This window comes from Mycteria americana, chromosome 3 (assembly GCF_035582795.1).
Source record: "Mycteria americana isolate JAX WOST 10 ecotype Jacksonville Zoo and Gardens chromosome 3, USCA_MyAme_1.0, whole genome shotgun sequence".
Lineage (NCBI taxonomy): Eukaryota > Metazoa > Chordata > Aves > Ciconiiformes > Ciconiidae > Mycteria > Mycteria americana.
Window position 1 is genome coordinate 69332774 of NC_134367.1, and position 21642 is coordinate 69354415.

Here is a 21642-nt window from a genome sequence, read left to right on the forward strand (position 1 = left end):
ACAGCACACCTAACATCCAAGCATGCAAGCAATCGCAAATGCAAACGCACAGAAAGAAATGCCACACCACGCATAATTAAGAAACTAATCAACCTTCAAATGAAACATTGGATCTCTTTGCTCCTCAAGGTAACATCAAACAAGTACACTGAGATTAAATTCAAGGATAAACTCCTTAAAGGCAGCTGATTTTCCCTTTTGTAGACTACTACAGGCTTGCTCACTCCTCCTGCTCTAGGAGGAGAGACAAAAAGGCTATTTGGGACACAGACAATAGAGGGAACACATTACTAAATATTTTAAGAGTCTTCCATTAAGGGCAGATTCAAACTCACTATAGAAAGAGATCATTACTAGTGGGGGGCTGGGGGAGGGAGGGAGAAGTCTAGTATGTTTTTAAAGATCTAATTATAGTTGAATGAGAAAAAATTCCACCACAACAGGAAAATCCTCAGTTTAGAGGTGGAGTATCAGTATCTTCACCAAATTAATCATGAATTAAATAGGAAGAATTGACATCTTTGCTATTTTCTAGAGAATCCAAAGTTATAGACCGTAAAGCTAAGTCAAGTCACTGAGGCATCTCTCTGACCTGGCTAAAAATCTTTTTTTGGCCTCTTGGCCAACTAAGTTGTTCCTGATAGACTCCTTGCTCATATTAATGGATGTTCCTGATGGACAAATAGATCCATTTCACTCCTGAGGGACAAAAGCCAAACCAAACGTGATTGTTCAGATGCTAAAACTAAGTTGAGTACCTAAAAAGATCTACGTAACTGTGCCATCAAAATGGACGACCTCCAGTCCTAAGAAATACACCTTGAAATCTACTCTGAGACACAGAAGCCATGCTGAAGCAGTGAGTAGAGAAAGTAAGTCTGATCAGATCAAGGGATGTCCAGGACAGCCAAAGCTGCAATAAGAAGTGTTACACTCTTGAAGAGGGGCTGAGAAGAGACAGACAGCACAGAGGAATGGCAAAAAATATAAGAAAAGTCGTGGTGGCTCAGCTGAAAAGCTCACAGGAATGAACATACCTCTCCAGTTTTACAGCAGCCTTAGTTACCTGCATGGAGATAAAGCCTTAGGCATACTCAGACATTACACTAAACTCAAGTTCTTTGGATAACAGATACATTAAAAAAGTAAGTGGATATAGACAGTCACCCTAAAAATCAAGCTTTTTTCCTCAGGAAGAAGTGTGAAGGGCTAAAAGCCTACTCTGCAGCAATCACAGAACTGCATTCACTGTGCTGTATTTACCATAGAGCAAGTATGCACATCAACAGATACTGAAGTAGCTGCCATGCCCATTATATTTTATGCCCAAACTTTCTTCCTGGTAAATCATTACCTTAGCATTGTGTTCCTGGGCACCTTCCTGAAGGAAGGCCCTCTTTTCTATTGTACAATTTAAACATGTTTTCTCCTTAAATAAATCCTCTAGAAAAAGCAAGAGTGAAGATGGGCTAGACTAAGGGATAACCAGCCTTATGGACTCACATACTAGAATGTTCCTGTGGATAAATACATGAAAGCAACAGGAGAGAGGACCTCCAGAAGCAGCTGACAAGGAGGCAGTAGCAATGCTGTCCAAGGAACCCATGTGTTCCTCAGCGGCTCCTGTCATCTCGCTTCCTTCCAGAGGAAAACATCATTCAGCACCTCCACTCCCAGCTCCACTGCCCCCTTCATAAAGTAGTGCCTGCAAGGGAGCTGGGCTTTGCCTGCTCACAAACCACATATAGCCAAGGCACATCCACTAGATGCTCCTTGCTTTCAGCAGGAAAAAAAACCAAACCACCAGTGGAAGAACTGAGTTACTACCATGAAGAGCAGAGCAGTTAGTTTTTTGTTCTTTTTGCACTTCCAACCCCATTTCCTTACCTGTGAGGTTATTCACAGCCAAAGTGGTCTTGAGGCTGCATTGCTTCTGCACAGGGCAGGCACAGGATTTCCATCTATTAACTCCTGATTCAACTCAAAAAAAGCCATGTTTGAAGTACAGAATGGTCTTTTAGAAACATACATAATTTAGACTTGAGCAAAGAATACTCAGTGATGGGATGAGGGGAGGAGAAAAAACACCCCACCACATCTATTGTGACCCTCACGACTTAAGGGAAATTTTTTTTTTTTTAAATTACAGTTTGCTTAGTTTCAACTTTCAGCCGCTAAAAATCCTATAGACATTTATTCAATTGACCTCTTGCAGGCTTCTGTTTTTGTTACCCACACCTGCACATGTAAATGGCAATCAAGTCACCTCTTTATATCCTTGTCTTCTCTTGAGCTGATTTCAATCCCTAATGGTTTCTTCTTGAAACACAGATGAGAAATTTCAGACAGTTTTCCAAGCAGCAGTCACAGCAATGCCAGAAACAGAAGAAAGACTCCCTGTTCCTCTCTGCTGTTCTCTAGACATCCCAGGATCGGGCTACAAAGATTAAACAAGGCTTTATCCTTCCTTTTTGGGAAAAGCACTCTTTTTGTTTGGGAACAGGGGACAGGGGTTTCCCTTGTTGCCTTTTTTTTTTTTTGGAGGAGTTGAGTATTACTGGCTAAGGCTTTTCAGCTTACTGCTTTCAATGACAAATGCCAATGATTCCACCTTAAAATAAGAAGTCCTCAGTGAACGATAAACAAACAAAAAAATTTAAATCAGAAAGGAAACTATATACTGCAGTAAGCCCCCTCCTGTGGTCCTGTGGTGAAGGGGATCGCGCAACACATGCATGCCACTGCCACTGTAAGTGTGCACACAAGTAGAAACACTCAAAGGAGAGCTGACAAGACTGTCACCATTACCAAGTTAAAATATTCTTTATATAGTCAATGCCAAACTACGAGACCACAAGGCTACCTCACAAAACAAGAAGTCAAATGAGAACAAAACTACAATAAAAAGAGCACGCAAACACTGCAAATTGTGGAAAACTGACTATTTCAATAGTCAGATGTTGCCTGAGGGTACCGGTACAGACCACAGGTGAGGAGTGATCACAGTACTGTGGTTTAACAGCTTGCTGCCTGAGCCTTTGCATTCCACTGGGACACCCACAAAAAAAAGTTCAAGACAGCTCCATAATTGGAATTAGTACAATCACATGTTGGACAGTTATTTTTTAATATGTGAATGCAATTCATTTCAAAGCAAGCAAGCTGCTGTTTCCAGTACTATATGGGAGTCACTGCCTGGTACTTTGGTTAAACAAGAACTGGTCACAAATTCCTGTTACCAGTTGAATGTAATATTGCAGTTGAGGTGGGGGCGGGGGAAAAGTTGCTTTCAAATTACGCGTAGCAATGGAGGATGTTATAGTGTCATTGTCTGTAACAGGAACTAGAAGGTACTAATCATGAAAGCCAAACTACTATAAAACACTGGTGGGTTTTTTTTGTTTGTTTTGTTTTTTTACTTCTGAACAGTTCTAACCCACCAGTTTGGCTTGTACTTCTTTTTAGATATCTTTTGCACCAAGCCCTTCTAGACACGACCTATGCACACATAGAGGCAACTTTACACTTAATCTTACAAACATACACATTTATGCAGAGTTAAGGTTTATTAGTCAAGGAAGCAATAATTTCCAAAATCCATAAACAATTGTAATTGTAACTTCCATGGTGAGCTACCTGCGTATTTTATAAGGTAATTTAGCATACTGGTTTAACAAGACAAACTGGACTCAACCAAACATGAGTGAGTCACATTTCCCATGACAATACTCCTACTTTACTGCACACACAGCAATGTCAGAAAATGGAAGTGCTGTTACAGGAATGCAATAACATGCATGTCAAAATTTCCACAGAAGTAGAATAGTGTACTCTTAATAAGAGCACTATATTTATTTTCTTCAATCTTAGCATTTATTGCTGCTCACAGCAGTTCGGGGAGGAGGGGAGGGAAGTTAGGGTAGGCAAATTTAACAATGACAGTTTGCCTTTCCAGCACTAAGTTGCAACGAGTGGAAAAGAGATGAAGTCAAGCTCTGGGAGTAGCTTCTTTAGTGTCCTCCTTATGCACGTTCAACAATTTATGTCTACACACCAGGTAACTTAAGAGTTGCCTCAGCTCCTGCACACCAAACTAGGTGTTTTCACTACTATTTATTCATCCTGCCTATACATAAGTCCCACTGTTTTCTGAAGGGAAAGGGTTTTCTACACATAAGACGGTCCATCTATTTTCATATCCTTCAACAACTGTGTAGCAGGTTATCTTTCTTTTACTGAGAGAGAAACTATCCTGAGTGATTTCACACTTACCACTGGATAAAACAATACAAACATGAGAGGCTTCTGTTAGTTGCTTCCTGTACCTACTTATGAGCCCTTGCTGCTCTGCCCACAACATAACTGAAGACACAAAACACAGGGATTCACTGAGGTCACACTGGAATTAACTGACAAATCTGCAATTCACAAAAATGCGAACCCTCAGGATACTTATTTTATCCAGAACTAAGAAGAGCTGTACAGTCACCTTCATACAGAAGTAGACTTAGCAGTGATTAGAGAATCAGTGTCAAGAAAAGGGAACAAACTCCTCTACAAATGCAACTTATGGTTAGCTACAAGAACTTTTTTTTAATATCTTAAATACTGTGAAGCCACATCTACAGCTCTTACGTCAACATAGCTGGTGATCCACTTCCACCCTGAGACAGACAGGCAGTACTCCACTTTAATTTCATTTATACATTTTTAATACTGGTTTTCTATTCTGGGGTGGGGGGGGAGGGGGGGGAGGCAGGGAAGGCTAGACTTTAAGCTCTAGAGGGAAGGGAGGAGAAACAGACTAAAATATACAGTGTACTGAAATTTATAGCATTTCTATCCTATGTTCAAACATGCATGTTACACAGGCTGTAAATAACTGGACTACATTATGGCTAATTGTACATACAGTTTGTTTATAGACCACTAATGAGACTACTGTACAGATAAAAAAGGTTTAGCTTCTTAATAAGGAGGCCTAGTTTGGGCCAATATACTTTAGATTTAACTTTGATGAAACCTAAATAACTCAGATAAATACTATTGTTGAAACAGAAATCCGATATTTGTTCACAACTTTTAAAACATTTTAAGTTCGATAAATGAAAAGCCACCACAAGTTGTGGTTTGGAATGGAGAGAGGGATCATCTCTTAAAACAGCAGTTTCTGAACCTGGAACATGCGCAAAATAAATGCAAGTATATCTGTGACTTGAGAAACACTAGTCTTGATCACCAAAAAAAAAAAAAAAAAACCACCAAAAAAACCCCAAACCACCAGTTGGAGGAGACTACCCAGAATGAATTTTACATTAATGCTTGTATTTCCATACATATTTTAATAATGAAATGCCACCAAGCTAACAACCTCTTGGTCAACTGCAATGAGAAACGCTATTTAGAAACGTGAAACACGATATCCATTGTTGCTACAGCCCCTGGAAGCAACTCTGCATCAAAGAAATACTACAAGACAAAAATATACCATTCATTTTTCATCAGGAATGAGAAATTTTGTGTTCAGTGTATTTCAAGATGTTTATTTGGTTTAACCTGACATAATTTATATTCATTTCAGTGCCATTATTGCCAGTATTATTCTAATACCAGAAGAGTTTACAGGTAACTTAATATATAGATGCAATTGTAACAAATAGAAAAAAACTTAAGTGCTGATATACTTACTCACTGGTTGTTCCAAATGACAGTCTAAAATTAGCAACCTGCATTGCTGCTCAGAGGAACAGTGGATTGACAGAGAAGAAAGATTTCTCATTCCTTTTCCTTCCTCTGTCCAAGGGCTACAAGGTCAAAACAGCACGAGACCCATACAAGAGCCACGCAACAGCCTTCATCTTTGGCAACTAAGGGTTACTTAAATTGTACTTTGTTGAATAATTTTTAAAGGCTTTTCAGACATTAAACCACAAATATTATGGGCAGATGTAACATTAAATTCTCCTATCTGCTTTTCTTCTTCTGAGTGTAAAAATAGTCACCTTGAGTCATTTTTTCCCCTTGTTTGTGTATAATTAGCTTCATTGCTTCCTCTGATTGCTTTCATCTCCCCAATATCTTCTACAGGTAGCTCTTTAAAAGAGCAGCTGCAAGCTTTACCAAGGCAGCTATTGCTGGGACACTCCTGATGCAAGGAATGAGTTGGGGAAGAGTGAACTGCCAAGGGTTGTGCGGAATTCTTCTCTTCTCCTTAGGAAGTACCTCTGTGCCCTTTTCTCCTGCCACTTTACGTCTGTGGCAAACCCAGGTAAGGTACAACACCAAAGTGTTACTGTGGTCATTGTATCTTTCTCAGTGAAGAAAAGGAAGTAAGAGCAGCTGCTTTTAGTTATTGCTTATTAATTACTTTTCAGGAGATTATTTACTGAGCAACAAAATCCTTCTTAGAAAAGGACAGACAGGGAGTAGGGCAGTGTTTGAGCTGATGATGTTTTCTTAACACCAAAAAGTTATGGATTCCAGAGTAGGAAACCAAAAGCCTCTTGTCTGCCTGGAAAGCAAAAAGGGATGGGTGTAGACAGAGGGAGGAAGTAAGTTTTATTTTGAAAGAGAGAGAGATACGCACGCATAGAAACTGATCTGGGAAGACTGTAATGATTTAGGGTTCTGTATTACATGCAGCATTGCTAGTTAAGAAAAGCAGTCATCCCCCCAGACCTATCAGGGCATATGAAGATATGCCAGCAAAAATATAATGTACAAAGCGAAAAAATAAATTTGTTGGAATTTTTTTTAAACCCTACCAGAAGCACATTGCCATTTGAGATAAATGATAGGCCTAAACTGATAGGCTAATCAGTTCAGAACTTTAAAACTAAGACAGAAAAAAGTTATAAAGTTTGCATTCAGATATAACTGGTTGTGCTGGTTTTGGGTGGGATAGAGTTAATTTTCTTTAAAGTAGCTGGTATGGGGCTATGCTTTGGATTTGTGACCGAAACAGTGCTGATAACGCAGGGATGTTTTAGTTACTGCTGAGCAGGGCTTACACAGAGTCAAGGCCTTTTCTGCTTCTCACCCCACCCCACCAGCGAGGAGGCTGGGGGTGCACAAGAAGCTGGGAGGGGACACAGCTGGGACAGCTGACCCCAGCTGACCAAAGGGCTATTCCATACCATATGGCGTCATGCTCTGCAGTAAGTGCTACAGGGAAGAAGGAGGAAGGGGAGATGTTCGGAGTCATGGTGTTTGTCTTCCCAAATAACCACTAAGCATGATGGAGCCCTGCTTTCCTGGGGACAGCTAAACACCAGCCTGTCAATGGGAAGTAGGGAATGAATTCCTTATTTTGTTTTGCTTGCGTGCACAGCTTTTGCTTTACCTATTAAACTGCCTTTATCCCATCCCACAGGTTCCCACGCTTTTACCCTTCCGATTGTCTCCTCCACCCCACTGGCGGGCAGTGAGCGAGCAGCTGGGTGGGGCTGAGCTGCTGGCCAGGGTTAAACCACAACACTGTGGTTTAACTCGTCTCAAAGAAAACCCCACACTCACACATTTCAACTCAGCCAGATCTATTAGTTTTAATAAGGCTTGGTACTGAAAGACTATGCAACAACCTGGTTATTTACTTACAGTTAGAAGAATGGAAGGAATTCTAAGAATGAAAACATCTTTTGACTTACTGAAATTGGGGGGTGGGGGGGTTGTGTGATTATGTGTATGTTAAAGTGATTTAATGTTTACAGAAAGTAATTTCTTCAACACAGCAGTAGTAAGAAAAATCCCAAAAAATCCCGTTTATTTAGAAGTGCTTTTATAAAGTCTTTTTGTAATAAACTTGTACCCCCTCATGTTACTATGAAATATGACAGCATAAAATGTCAGCATTTAGGAATGCTACTATTTCTTATTCAGTCCACCAGACTACATCTATGAACATTTTAATTCCCATGACTGTGCCACCTCCAGCATCGATTCTCTTTACATTGACACCTAATTTGCCATTTTTCTTTGCTCTCCATAGCCTGAACACACAAGTTTCATTTAAGCTAAAATGCTTTGTACATTGACCTAGTCACTCATTAAGGCACTTTAAAAGAGTAAGTCAATTGCTTGCAACTGTGCATCTGAACACACAGATCAATCCGAAGTGCCTGAGTGAACTCAGGTTAAACAATGTAAATGTTATCATAGCCAAATGCAGAGTAATACATCTCGGAAGAAGGGTCATACCCGCAAAGCATAAGATCATATTCTTATAAGCAGTGGCTCAAAGAGAAGCCAGTATGCAGGTGATGAGCAACTCAGTATAACCTCATGATGCAATAATATTACAGGAATCAATGCAATCTTTCACTATATCAGGCTTTTCTACACCAGAACAGCAACGTCAAGCCTGTTTGACATCATGCGATGTACACAGGAGCAATGCACACATTTTACAGACAAGTCACAAGATCAGAGAGACTGCAGAAGAAAGCTCCCCCCCCCCCCGCCAGCAGGAAAAGTGTCTCACACCAGACAGATAGAATAATCAGACAGAAGTTCTTAATCAAGAGGACAATTAGCCATAGAATTTTTGCAAGGAGAAAATACCATGCACTAGAGAGCTCTCTGATCTGGGAGAAAGGCCTAACAGCCGAAAGTAGAAGCCAGACTGCTTAGTATACAAATTAAAATTCCTATTAGCAATAAGCCACTGGAACAAACTACCAGATGTATGTCAGAAGCTGAAGAAACCAGTCTTCAAATCAAGCTTTGCTGTTTTTCCTAGAAAATACATATAAATAAACTGCAGTTACTGAACTCAGCTAAAGAAAAAAAACTTGAGAAAATGGAAATAACTTACGACATAAAATCCTGACCACGCAGAACAGTATGGTCCTGCTATGAAAAAACAGGAAGACAAAAGACCCAAACACACTAGCCTGAGGGAATTTGCTTCCCTTGCATCTTGCATGGCCTTGGCTGCATCCAGGTGCACTCTCCTCCCCTTTCTCTCTCTCTCCTGTTAATGCTAGCAGTATAGTTTTACTATAATACACTATGCTACCCTGGTTCTCCCAACTGTCTCACAGCATTAGAAGGATAATGGAGATTAATAGGACACTCATAGAAATAAGGCACTGAAACAGATGAGAAGCTGTTCGCCTGAAGTTACTCCTTTCCAAAACTTGTTAAGAAGAAGCTGCAATTTGTATGGATTATAGGGCCAGTATACTGCTGATCCTGTGTAAACTGTATTGTAAAGTGACCATATTTTCAAGCTTTTCCCTCCTCTAGAAATGCAACTTCCAAAACTAGATTGCCATAGTAATTCTCTATTATTTAGGATATAATAGATATCTTTATTTTAACTTTTCCTCCTATATAGGCAAGGGCTTTTTTCTTCCCTTCTCCAGGCACAAGTACGTTGTGTTAAGCACAGGTCAACCTCTGATAGACGCCACTACCACCATTCAAAATATTGTAATTCAAATATTGTATTAAAAATATTCATTTTGTTAGTAAGCAATTCTTCCTAGGTCAAATTTAGTGGTATGTTTCTCTTCTGAAGGAAGAGAAACAGTATTTGGATTTGACAGAAGTAGCTGCTACATATATTTCAAGCTTACCCTGAAGTAAAGTTTGGCTAGAAACTCCGGAGGAGGAAAAAATGGGGCAAGGGTAACAGACACAGCAGAAGAAATGAGGTTCCCACTCTACCTTCAAAATTACCTTAAGTTTTACTGAGGAAAAACGAACCTATAATCAATGCTTTTGGCTCAGTCTGACATGAGAAATTAATAAGGCATTTCAAGAGTTCTGTGCTTAACCTAAATATTAACTGGGCATCAATAAAAAAAATAGCGATAAACAGTGAAACAGTCACAGTGAGGTCTGGAGTTCTCACTATACATGTGATCACAGAATCACAATCCTGGCATTGTCCGGCTGAATACGAGGAAGCACAAATCAAACACTATACAGGCAGTGAACTGTTACATTCACTGTCATACAAAAATGCCCCATGTACAGTTTCCAAGAGATCTCACTTCATGTCAGAGTCCTGTGTTGCACGTTACAATTAAGAAAACTGATAACTGATATTTAACTGATCCACAAGCCAGGTGTGTCCCCCCAGCTGTTATGATGAGTAAAGCATTTACTTTCCAACACGTGAGACCTTTGCATGCTGCTGCTGGGAAAAGCAGATTTAGTTCTTCTGTTGACCTGTGGACTTTGAAATGTTTAACTATTTCTACATGTGGGACATGCAGCAGTCTGTAGACCATAATAAACAGCTTGTGTTTAAGGTAATGCATGTCTTCAGATATCTAACCTGAGACTAAATACTTGCTGCTTAATGAACTGACACGCTGAGCAGAAATCGGGGGGGTGGGGGGGTGGGGAAGAAAAAGAAAAACATTCTTCCAGCAAAACCAAAGTCAGCGTCTTCTCCAACTGACTAGGGACAATGTATGAACTTGCTTTGTCTTTTTTAATCAAAGAAACAACTGTTACTCAAATTCTGAAAAGAGATAAATATCCATTCACTCTAGCTGATGATGCATGGACCACCCAATTGTAGCAGACTTTTCAAAAAAAAAAAAAAAAAAAAAAAGAAAGTTACAGTTCCTTAAAAAGGTTAGCATACTAACACAAGTAACTTGAAAATAAAGTAAATTTGCTAAGAGTGCATTTATACAGAACTGAAGTACAAACAGAGACTGAGGTAGTCAGATTTATATGACTGCAGGCTGGAAAGAATAAAAATGCTCTATTTTTTAAAGGGTTAGAATACTAATTTTTCTAGCAGGGACAGTAGCTGAACAGGCACCCATGTCATTAATATTCAACAAAAGTGTTCCCTAATGAAAACACAGTTACTTCAATTAGTACTTTTATGAAGGTTCACAAATATGGTACAGCACAACTGAAGAGTGCAAGCAGTTATGTCAACAGAACCTGCCATGGGCACTGTGCCTTAAAAACCTGAAGACATACCTGATTACTGCTTTTTGCCGCAGAGTTGGTCTGAGCTGTATTTGAAGAAAGGGAATCAAAAAAGGCCTGGTCAGCTAATGAGTTACCACAGCTAATTCCATCTTTTGTACCTTCGGTTATAATCTGAAACGGAAAAAGTTGCAAAAGATTTTTCATGCTTCCATTAATCAAATTATGCTGTTTATCATATATAATCATCCTAACATTCATGTCACTAGATGTTAAGATGGTTGCATATACTCTTTTTGAATTCAAATTGAACAGTACCTTTTACAAGAAGCTGATGTGAGAATCTGGAGGATTTACTTCCACAACAGATGGAACTGGTTTGCATTATCACAGTGTAACACGTAAGACTGTTGTGGCAGTGGACACCTAACTATAAATTCATTGGGGATTAACAAGGTTGTTAACATTACTGCTTGGAGACTGGGAACTCAATACTCAGAGGATCAATTTGGGACAGCAAGTTTGGAGAGCCAAAAGCTACTAGACCATGAGCTAGCCAACTGAAGACAAAAAACAAGGTTATGTGAACAAGCATCCTCACCTCACCACCCCCACCACCCCCTTTTTTTTTTTTTAAATAAACACAGCACTGGCGAAGGAAGGGAGGCACATGCTTTAAGAGGAAGCTGCAGGAATTACAGCCAGAGTCTTCAGCTAACTGGCAACCTGTAGACATACAGACACTGGGTCCTCCAAGAGTGAACTGGATTCCAGTCTTTGCATCGAGACTCCTATCCCATCCCCCTCCTCATGCCACCAGTCTTTAAACAAAGAGCAGATCAACACACACTGAAGAGACAGCAAAGGCCCTTAGGAAGAAGATGAGCTGAATAGTCCCTGGATTTGGGATCCCATGTCCTGAGCTCCAGAAATGGGGTTCCATTCCAGAGATTTATGAGCGTGTGGCAAATCAGCCACAGCAACACCACTGTAAACTTGCATTACTCATTTCACTTCTGTATCTGTATCTTCAGACAGGAAAACAAAACAATTATTGAATCATGAGACCCCCAAAACCAGAAGCAGACTCAAAATAGCTCATGTTCTGGAGATCACCAGTATTTATGATAGACAACCTCCTGTTGCATTTCTTGGGAAACCACTAAGAAGCACAGTAGCTTTGGATGGCATGTTTGCACTGGTCTCCAAAGCCAGCTACAGTTGCTACAATAAGATTATATATTCCAAGCTTTAACACTGGAAGTTTTATGTTTGAGCATTACAGTCTGATCAGTGAACCAGAAGATGGCCTTTTCAGTAGTTCTGCTTTCTTAGTGCAGAGCAGCGTAGTAGTCACTTACCTCAACATAATCTGTTGGAACAAGTCCTCTCTCCCCTTGGCTGTTTTTTCCTTCTAACCAGCCTCCACCGACATCCTAAAAGAGGTAATAATATAGAAACAGTTTTGCTAGATGAATCTCACAGCATGCTTTAAACAGTTCAGGAGGACGTACTGTCTTGCTGTCAAATGCAATGTTCGAAATACAGTTATGACTGTACGACCATGAACAAACTCGCTTAAATCTGCTGAAGCAGCAGATACTCATTTAAACAGAACACAGACTGTGCTTGTTTCACACGGCTATGGAGGACTTTAGATTTAACAAGCATGAGGGGAAAAAGGTTGGTTTTCAGCACTTTTGATCATTTATGAAACCACAGTCAGTTGTCTGGACACAGACTACATCAAAACACAGCTATTAGTATGCTATTTCCAAAGCATTAATTTTATTCAACAGATTATAAAGAAACAAGACTCAAGGAATTAAGCCATTGGTAATATCTGTAAAATCTCTGCTTCACTTATTGAAGGTGCAGAGGTGGGTGATGAGTGAGAGCTATAACCCACAAGAATATTAAGGATAATCTCAAGGTTAAGAGAGACACATGCCATGCAAGATCTGGAGACACTCCTTCTAGTTTACATTTAATTTTAGAGGCAGGTCTCATGCTATTAGTTTGGAAAGAGCTAACACAGTTCAGCTCTGATCTCAGGGGGGCATCCCGTTATTGTTTAACACATATTCTACACACTTTAAGAAATCTTTGCAGTTAAGCAAAGTCAATTCCAGGACAACATTATCTGGAATAAGCCAGTTCTGTTTTAAATTAAGCTGTTCCTTGAACACATAGATACATGTCAAGCTAATTCACAGCCCAAAATTGGAATCGTATATGCTAGACAGCAATTACTGACGTTCAGGTTTTCTTAATTTGCTTTTTAATGGATGTATTCCATTAAATTGTTTGTTTATTCAGAATTTTCTTCTTTCACTTGGAAATTTTATGTAATCCTGCACATCGTAAGGAGAAGTCTGCTTATGTATTCAAGATTTTAAACAGTAAAGATCAATCAGGTATTGAAATAACAAACTTTCATTTGCTTTTTCTTACGTACCTAGAAGCTTACACTCAAGAACACAGGAACAACTAGACATGTCAGGTTATAAATTCCACTAGCTTGGTTAAACTGCAAGAGCAATGACATCTTAAGCCAGAAGTCATATTTACACCGCTGCACTTAAGAGCAATCATCAATGGACTTTCATGACTTATGCTATTGCTGTCTAAACTTACCATATCAAAAAAGATCAAGAGCCTTTGTGGCAATCTATCCCACAGTTTAATAATGAGCAGCATAAAATAAAATTTTACTTGGTTTTAAGTATATTGCCTTAACACACAGGTGTCTTGTTCAGCAAGAACTAGTTCAAAAGTGGTAAACTATTTATTCAGTCCTACTTTTGTAAAGCAGCATTGAACTCCTGACCTCATTTAAGATGTTACCTCTCCCACAGCATAGCATCCTATCCAAGAGGGTGCTTGTTCCATTAAATATCTGCTTCAAATATTTAATCTCAGTGGAACTAAAAATTATCGGGATCATACATAACAAGGCTTTTCAAAGAATTAGCTTATTCTGCAGAACCCGTGTTTCCTATACAACCAGATAAATAAAATCTGGCATCAAGATGAGGTGGTTTCTGTTTGTATGCGTTTTGAAAGGAAAGTCTACTCACTAAGCCATATCACTACACAAAAATCAAAAGCAGAATCAAATAACACTTACCTTGTTACCAAGGTTCAGAATTATACAGGACAATAAAAGTGCACTCAAATTCAAACTGTACATGCAAATCAAATGTCAGTGCTCAGAAGTACTATTAATTTAAAGAACTCCTTTATATTATTACCATAGTATTTTCACCACTCCTTCCCTGTACCTTGTCCGTATTACTTTAATTATGAAAGGACACACCAATTTAGTAACAAATTTTGTGACAAGTTCTTTGAACAAACTTGGAATGCTGAAGTCATTGATTAAAAAACTCAAAACTGAGAAGGGAGTCGGCATGTCAGGTTTAAATGCAAGTGGCAAGCACCTGAAAGTTACATACACACAAAATGTGGAACCTTAGGCACACAAAAAAGACAACACATTCAGATGTAAAGGGTATCACCACAATTAGCTCCTTCCTCTGCCTTGGCACTCAGCCCTATTTAGAGGGGAACAAAGCTGAGCAAATTCCTAAGTGTGTAGGCACAAGCTAAGAGGGCCCCTGTCCTCCAAAACGGCTCATTGCATTTGTTTCCACAAAACTATTAGAAAATTCTTTGTATTCAGTTTATTTGCTACTTCTTCAGGGGAGGGTAGCCAGGGCTTTCAGATGTCACTTAGCACCTTTTGTCTTCCACCTGCTAGTAGTTTTTCTTCCACCTGCTAGAAGTAGGTCAGGACAGTGCACCGAAGTCTTGATTCCATCTCAGTTTTCTTACCGGGTTGGTAATTATGATGATCTCCCCTTCACTGACAGTCAGCTCGTTGTTTCCAGGCTCAGCAGCAAAATCATACATAACACGAGCCTGTATGTGAAAAAGAATACACCAGTGAGCCTTCCAGCTTATTTAGAAGATTTCATGAAGGAAGTATCAGCACAACTCATTCTTAAGTAGCAGAAATACTAGGTGGCGAAAGGCTGGATGTACAAAGAGCAACTCAGCATGTAGGAAGCCAACATTTTCTACATTTGACCTCCAAACCAAACACTAATGCAAACTTTACAAGATTAAAGTCTCCTGTGGAGCTTTTTATAGATGATCGTTATTTTCCAGGAGGATTCACAGTTTAAGACTGGCTGTTCTCTGCCATGTCCAGAACTATCTGTACAACTTTTTCCAGGGGAAGAAGGAAAGGCTTCTAACTTTAGCAAACAATCCAATCAATATTTTTTTTCTACAAGACATATTCCAATTCCAACTCGAGTAAAGGGAACTGTTTCATAAAGCAAGCAATTCAGAAAAAGAAAAACAAGTTACTGCAGATGTAAGTAACCACTGCTGTACATAAAAAGTAATATGTAAAATTATGTTTTGAGACTCTTTGTATGCAGGAGGAACTATGCAAATGCACAAACAGTGAGAGTAGGCCTGTTACATATTGGCACAAGGGGGGAAGGAACAACAAAAACAGCGTCATTTTTAAGTGTTCAGACACACAAAGGCTTTGCTGTGTACTGACTCCGCTACTACACTACATAAAGGAATGTTGTTATGTTTGAAACACTGACAAAGTTGTCTAACATTTAAGGAACAGTTCTGCTTCTCTATACAAAGAGTTGCGACATGGTCTAAGATTATATTCCCAAACATCTTCTCATTGTCTTCTATTAAATTCCTTTCCAATCTAAAAGTAGAGAAAGCTCTCAGGAATTACAAAGTGACTATATTTATTTTATCAAACTGTTGAAATGGATGCAGAGAGAAACCACATATATTTTCCCCTTGACTCTTAAATGAAGATCTAGAATCAAAGTTTTAGCTTTCCAGTTAAAGTGGCATATTAGATAAACTTTAAATCTGACTGAACAAGACAGTAATAAATCCTTTATCTGAGCTTCTTTTCCCCTGAAATAAAACTCATCACATTAGCAGAACTTCTAAAAGATAAAAGCTTTATTATTTACACCTCAAGTCTTTGTTACCAGGTGCCCCAGAAGTAATTAATACATTATTTTATCTGACTGATGCCAAGGCTGAAGTATCAAAGAGCAGCAAAAGAGAAAGCTAGACTACAGGTCAGGAAAGCTAAACAGAAAAAGTACAGATTTTAACAGACAGTACTAAACAGTTATAACAAAAAGCTTGTCTTGTACAACTAAACCAAGAGGCTATAAACTCAATTCCAAGGGGGGGAGGGGGATCTTAAGTAGCTTGAAGTTTAGGAGACAAGTAATTTCTACAAGCAAAATTATGAAGATTTGTGGTTGTAATATGAAGGCCTCTAAAAATGATAATGTAATCATTGATGTACAGGCCTGAAATTTGCAATTGCAGGACAACTAGGAAGAGAAACATCTCCCTATCATGATACACCTGCTAAAAGATTTTTAAAAATTAAAAAAAATAATTTTAAAAAAATCAATACTCAATATAGATTATATCATAGCCCTTATTTCTCCAGCTCATACAGGATTAAGAGCAGCAGAAAGTTTATTTCAGGAAACACGCCAATTTCCCTAGTGCATCTTGAAAGGGGCAAGACTATGGTCTCATGTTCACCATCAAGTCATATGCTTTAGTTACCTCAGCTCATACAGAAGTGGACTTTGTTCCTGCAGATTAAAAAACTAAATCCAAGAAAAACAATTTTATAATGGTGTTATTAATAACGTCAGACACTGTACAGCAATGAGGTCCTTCTTGCACTTGGAGGTTCGGGGAAGAAAAGAAAAAAAAGAAACTAATTGTTTCTGCCATAAAGATGACAGTAAAATCATTATTTCTGTTGAAAGCAAGTTATGTGACAGGAAAAAACAAAAAATACCAGAAGACAGACATTCACCATCAAGCCTTGCCTGTCTCAAAGTTGCAGGTTGTTATTATCCCCACCTAGATGTTCCTCCTTCTGACACAAAACCAGAAAAAAACCACAGTTTCCCTCCCCCACATTTTAATTTCATAAGTATCACGTGGAAATAATTCTGCCTGGTCAAGAGATACTTCACTTCAGTGTAAATAAAAACAGCGCAGAGAAAAAACACATATGTTGTAGTTCAGCTGACAAAGCTAATCCTGAACCGCGTGCACAACAAATCAGACACTTGGCCTTCTCCGGTAGGGAAGCACAACACTGGAAAAAAACCATGTGCCCCAAAGCACGCTGAACGCTTCCTCGCGTGAAAGCTCTTCCCTTAGAACAGAGGCTTTCAGCACTTCCAGATTATGCTGTGCAAAACAAAGATGAATAAAAGAAAACTGTTTTCAATAACACTGACTGCTTTCCTTCCAGCAGAAAATCAAGCCTCCACGCAAATATAAGAATAAGCTGCCTTACTTTCCTTAAGAAGCAAATTGAAGAGAAGAAACATACCTTTTGAAATACACAAACATTGTAAGTAGGAGTGTAAAAAGCACCACCCTCCAGGCCTCTCCCCTCAGCAGTAGCAGATGAAGGTGTTGAACATGTCCTTTTTACAGCAGGTTACCAATACTTAGCCGGTTCCTGCAAGTCGATTTAACAAGGCTCAGATGCGAGGCATCTGAACCGTGGGGAAAGCAGCTTTCTTAACCAGGGAGCCTTCTTAGCCTTCTTCAAGTAGTACACCACAGTATTAAGTTATTGCTTTTATTCACAGGAATTGAAAAGAGTTCAGCAGGACAAAGGTAGATTTTACTAGCCTTCAGGAAAACTGGCAAAACATCCCACAGCAACGACCAGACTGGAAAGGTAAGATATATTTCTGTCTAACGAGATCAGATGCAAATACTCAGTTCTCCAAATGTAGCAGGGAAATACAGTTACTCAGAAAAATCTGGAAGTATTCACCTTGGAGGGAAGGGAAGACTAAGAGAGATACATAGAATTTAATAAAGTCATTGTGCCAAAGACTAACCATTCACCTGCTCCAGATTCCTGTTTCAGAAGTTGTTAAAAAAAAAAAAAGTAGAAGGAAAAAAAATACAAACAAACTAAATTTTTGCCTTACTGCAGTTTGAGAAACTGAAAAGAAAAAAGATATTTGCAATATTACAGAAATAGATTCTTACAGACCATTAAGCATTTGAAGTACATCTGTAACCTGATCCATATATTGACGTCTCAAATACATTCCCCAGATTTTTTTGCTGGTACTCTGTTTCACTTGCATTTCTGGACTCATTTGCCTAGTTTGGGAATTAAGCCCCTAAGAACTCCTGGCAAGTAAGCTTTAACGCTACCCTCCCATGAGATTTAATGGGAAAAAAAAAAAAAGAGTATAAACTCAGCCAATTCTAAAGTAAGTGAAACTAAGTGACTAAATGTTTTCCCTCAGTTTAATAACTGTATTGTTAACAATGAAAAAATGAAAAACCCTCCCTCTAGCCTTTCCTTGGGCAGAGGCATCGGCCCCAATCATATTTAAATTTTGGTAATCAGTTCCAAAATACTATAAAAAGGGAAATGGTTTGGTTTCGCAATAAACTTTTTCCTACTTACTGGCCACAAATATTACATCCAAGTAGCAGTTATGGCTTAGAGTTAGATCTTTGCCACTTATGCAAAATAGCACGTGGACATGGAGAGAAGAAAGCATTTAACCAGAAAAGGATTTTAGCTCCTGGGCACTGCAATACATGCATTGAATATTAGATCTAAGCTTATGGACATTTTGAGTATTTATAAAACTGGAATCTCTGACAAATTCCAAAGCTCACAGAATGAACACTACAAAGGCAACTTCTTCAAAACACAGGTTTAAAAAAACCCCCAAGACTTGTTACAATAACTGTTGTGCTTCATATTTACTTCTGATCATATGTAAAAGGATGAAACAGTCCAAGAACTACAGGAACTTCAGAGATTCAAACATTTCGTTAGTGGAATAAAGGCCATTGCTTCATTTATAGATCCGCAAAACAAGTAAGAATTGCTAATCAATCTGTTAGCGATAAGAAAATTAGTTTCTTTTACTGGCTGCACTTACTTCCCCCCCCAAAGATACAACTGGTTCTGCATTCTGAAGTTGTTTTGTCAGATCTTTTGAGAAAAAGGACTGCTAACCCACAAAGTTTAAACAGATTTCATTGACCAGAAAGCAGACCTGGTCACTGTACTGTACACCTAACTGCCTCCCTTTGCTCAGGTGGCAGGGGCGCTTCCCACACCTCCACCGGGAGTTTGTAACACATCCTGACGGTCATCTCCTGCTCCCTCGCCTGAGAAGAGGCCGGCACGCACTAAGCAAAACCCTGGCACAATGCACGCCAAGGAGGAAAGGGCTCTCCGATCCCCAGCATCTCTGCAGCTCTGGCGTATATTGCAGTTTCTCTGGAATGAGAGGGAGCTGGCAGTCTTCTCTACAAGTTAAGGACAGGGGGAAACCAGTAAGAATTCCTCCTTATTAAACAAAAGGGAGCTTTTCAGCAGTATGGATATAGACATTCAGATTGTAATAAGGAGAAGAAAACAGAAAGGAAAGCAGTAATTCTCAGTGTTACATCAGCATCCTTAGGAGCTGGTTCTACTTGCTGTAGAGTTAACACATCTGGACTGCAGTTTCCCAATTTACAGATTTACTGACTTATTACACAATGAGTGAAGCCTCTCTAACTTCTAGAAATCCTAAGCATTGTCATCAATCACTATTACTAGCTGTTTAGAATTATAACAGTAATAGTACCTAAGTATATTAGAATACAAACGATTCTTTGCATTGAAAAGCAGTACCTAGATTAGCAAAAGTATTATTCCTCTGCAGACCTGGAACAGACTTAGCCTTTCTCCATTATTTAATTCTGTCTGAGTTGAGTACCTCCCTCCTCTCCCAAAATATTAAAAACCAAGAGGGGAAAAAAAAAACCAACCCAAGAGCATTTGCCAACTTATTTCTGCAAGCAGACATAAGACTATGAAACTATAACTGTCAGTGTGTCAAGACTCTTAGCATAAATTAAGTGGGAAGGAAGTTGGCTAGCAAAAGTCACTAAATAAAATTCCAATGAAGGATTACATTATCACCACACTAAGTTACTAGAAGAGTATCCAAGATCTCTGCAGACATCCTGATAGACTTGCTCTTCTGTATTTGCCCCAGAATCTTGAAAGAGGTGATAAAGCAACAGAAGCACCTATTTCTCATAAGAAGAATCTTTCCACCTTTTCTAAGATGTTTCACTCAAGAGACACTAGGCACAGATGGAAGAGCAACTTACCCCCAAGTCTGACAATCCTGATGTGCACAGGCACACGCTTGCCCGCATTACAATTCCCCTGCAGCAGGCTAGCTCTTTCATGGAGAAGTCGGGCAACAAAACCCACTGTGCATTCCTCACTAGCCATGAGCATACACACTAACAGCTAATGCACATCAGTTGTGCTCACAGCAGCTTTTATAACAGCTTCCCTGTCTAAACCTCTGTTAATAGGAATGATTAATGACCCACATAGAGTGATTACTGTTTTTTGTGTAAGTTCACACTTCTAAAACAAAATGTTTTTGTAATGCTGGACTTCCTGATGCAGAACTGCTGTGTTACAATGAAAGTATGCTTTATAGCACTAAAATTGGAGAAGCCACACAAAAATTGGACACACCTTTGAAAATGCTTTCCTTACAGACAGGACTTCATTGTATTAGAAAGACCTCTTGTGTTATGCCATAGATTCATCTGTTTCAGCCACGTGTTAAAGCTTAGGAAACTTGTACCACAACTGCTTCTCTTGGACAGCTGGCAGTGGCAAATAGTACAAAGGGAATATCCATAAAGGGCTCATAGCATGAAATTCCCATAAAGGCACGCCTTCCTTTTAGGTAGCGCTTCAGTGCTTCAGCCATCCAGTAAGTCCCTTGAAAAGAGCACAGGGATTCACAGGTTTAATTTGCTTGGTGCCACTGTCTCAGAAAGACAACTGCTGTATCACAGCAGCAAGGATGGCAACACCTTCCAGGATCATCCTTTGCCTCCAGTTTCCTGTCCCACTGTTGGTTGCAGCAGTTCCCAGATTCACAGAAAGAGGATCAAATTCCGTATTTCTATTTTGGAAAGTAAATGGGGCAGATAAATCTTTTCAAAGAAACTTGTATCCCACTAGAGAAGCAGAAATCATAATTTGGGAAGCCTGGTAAAATGTCTTTAAAAAAAAAAAAGTGTTAATCATTAGCATCAGCTTTTTTTGGCTTTTTTTTTTTGAGCTAGGACTCTTCTTCACAAGTCAAGTCCTTAAATTTTAAATAGCCTTGACAGTAAGCAGACTTGAACTTTTCTTCTAGGACAGCAGCTTAAGCTTTTGGCTGGAATGAACAACAAAGGGCTTCTGGTCACCACAAATAACTTCAGTAACATTTTTGTTATGAATAAATTTCAGAAAGGTTTGCTACAAAAACTGCATCAGTTAGTACAAATATTCTTCAGTAGGTTTAGTAAGCATAAGCCTTTGAAACCAGCTGCTTGTGAAACACTGATAAGCAATACGTTGATCTCACCTGCAAGCACAGAACAGTAAAATGCATTTCTGTCTTAGAATCATAGAATCATTTAGTCTTCCCTGACTTTGTTTTATTCATTCTCCACTACAAGTTTTTGGATGTGGGTTTGTTTTTTTTTGTTTGGTTGCATTTTTGGGGGAGTTTTTTTGGGTTTGGTTTTTTTCAGAATCGCTTTTCCCACCAATATTGTTTTTAGAAACAAAATACTCATTCTAAA

The 21642-nt window shown here is 39.0% G+C and overlaps 1 protein-coding gene across 3 annotated transcripts in view; it reads right to left on the reverse strand.

Moving 5' to 3' along the window:
* Positions 1-21642, reverse strand: part of SNX9 (sorting nexin 9) — a 65545-nt gene that overhangs the window by 30246 nt on the left and 13657 nt on the right. For all 3 annotated transcript variants that reach the window (XM_075498918.1, XM_075498916.1, XM_075498915.1), the window contains exons 2-4: positions 14737-14823; positions 12261-12335; positions 10951-11073 (exon numbers count right to left, since the gene is read on the reverse strand). In XM_075498918.1, the coding sequence (XP_075355033.1) occupies positions 10951-11073; positions 12261-12335; positions 14737-14823 (285 nt within the window). The remainder of the gene's footprint in view (positions 1-10950; positions 11074-12260; positions 12336-14736; positions 14824-21642) is intronic.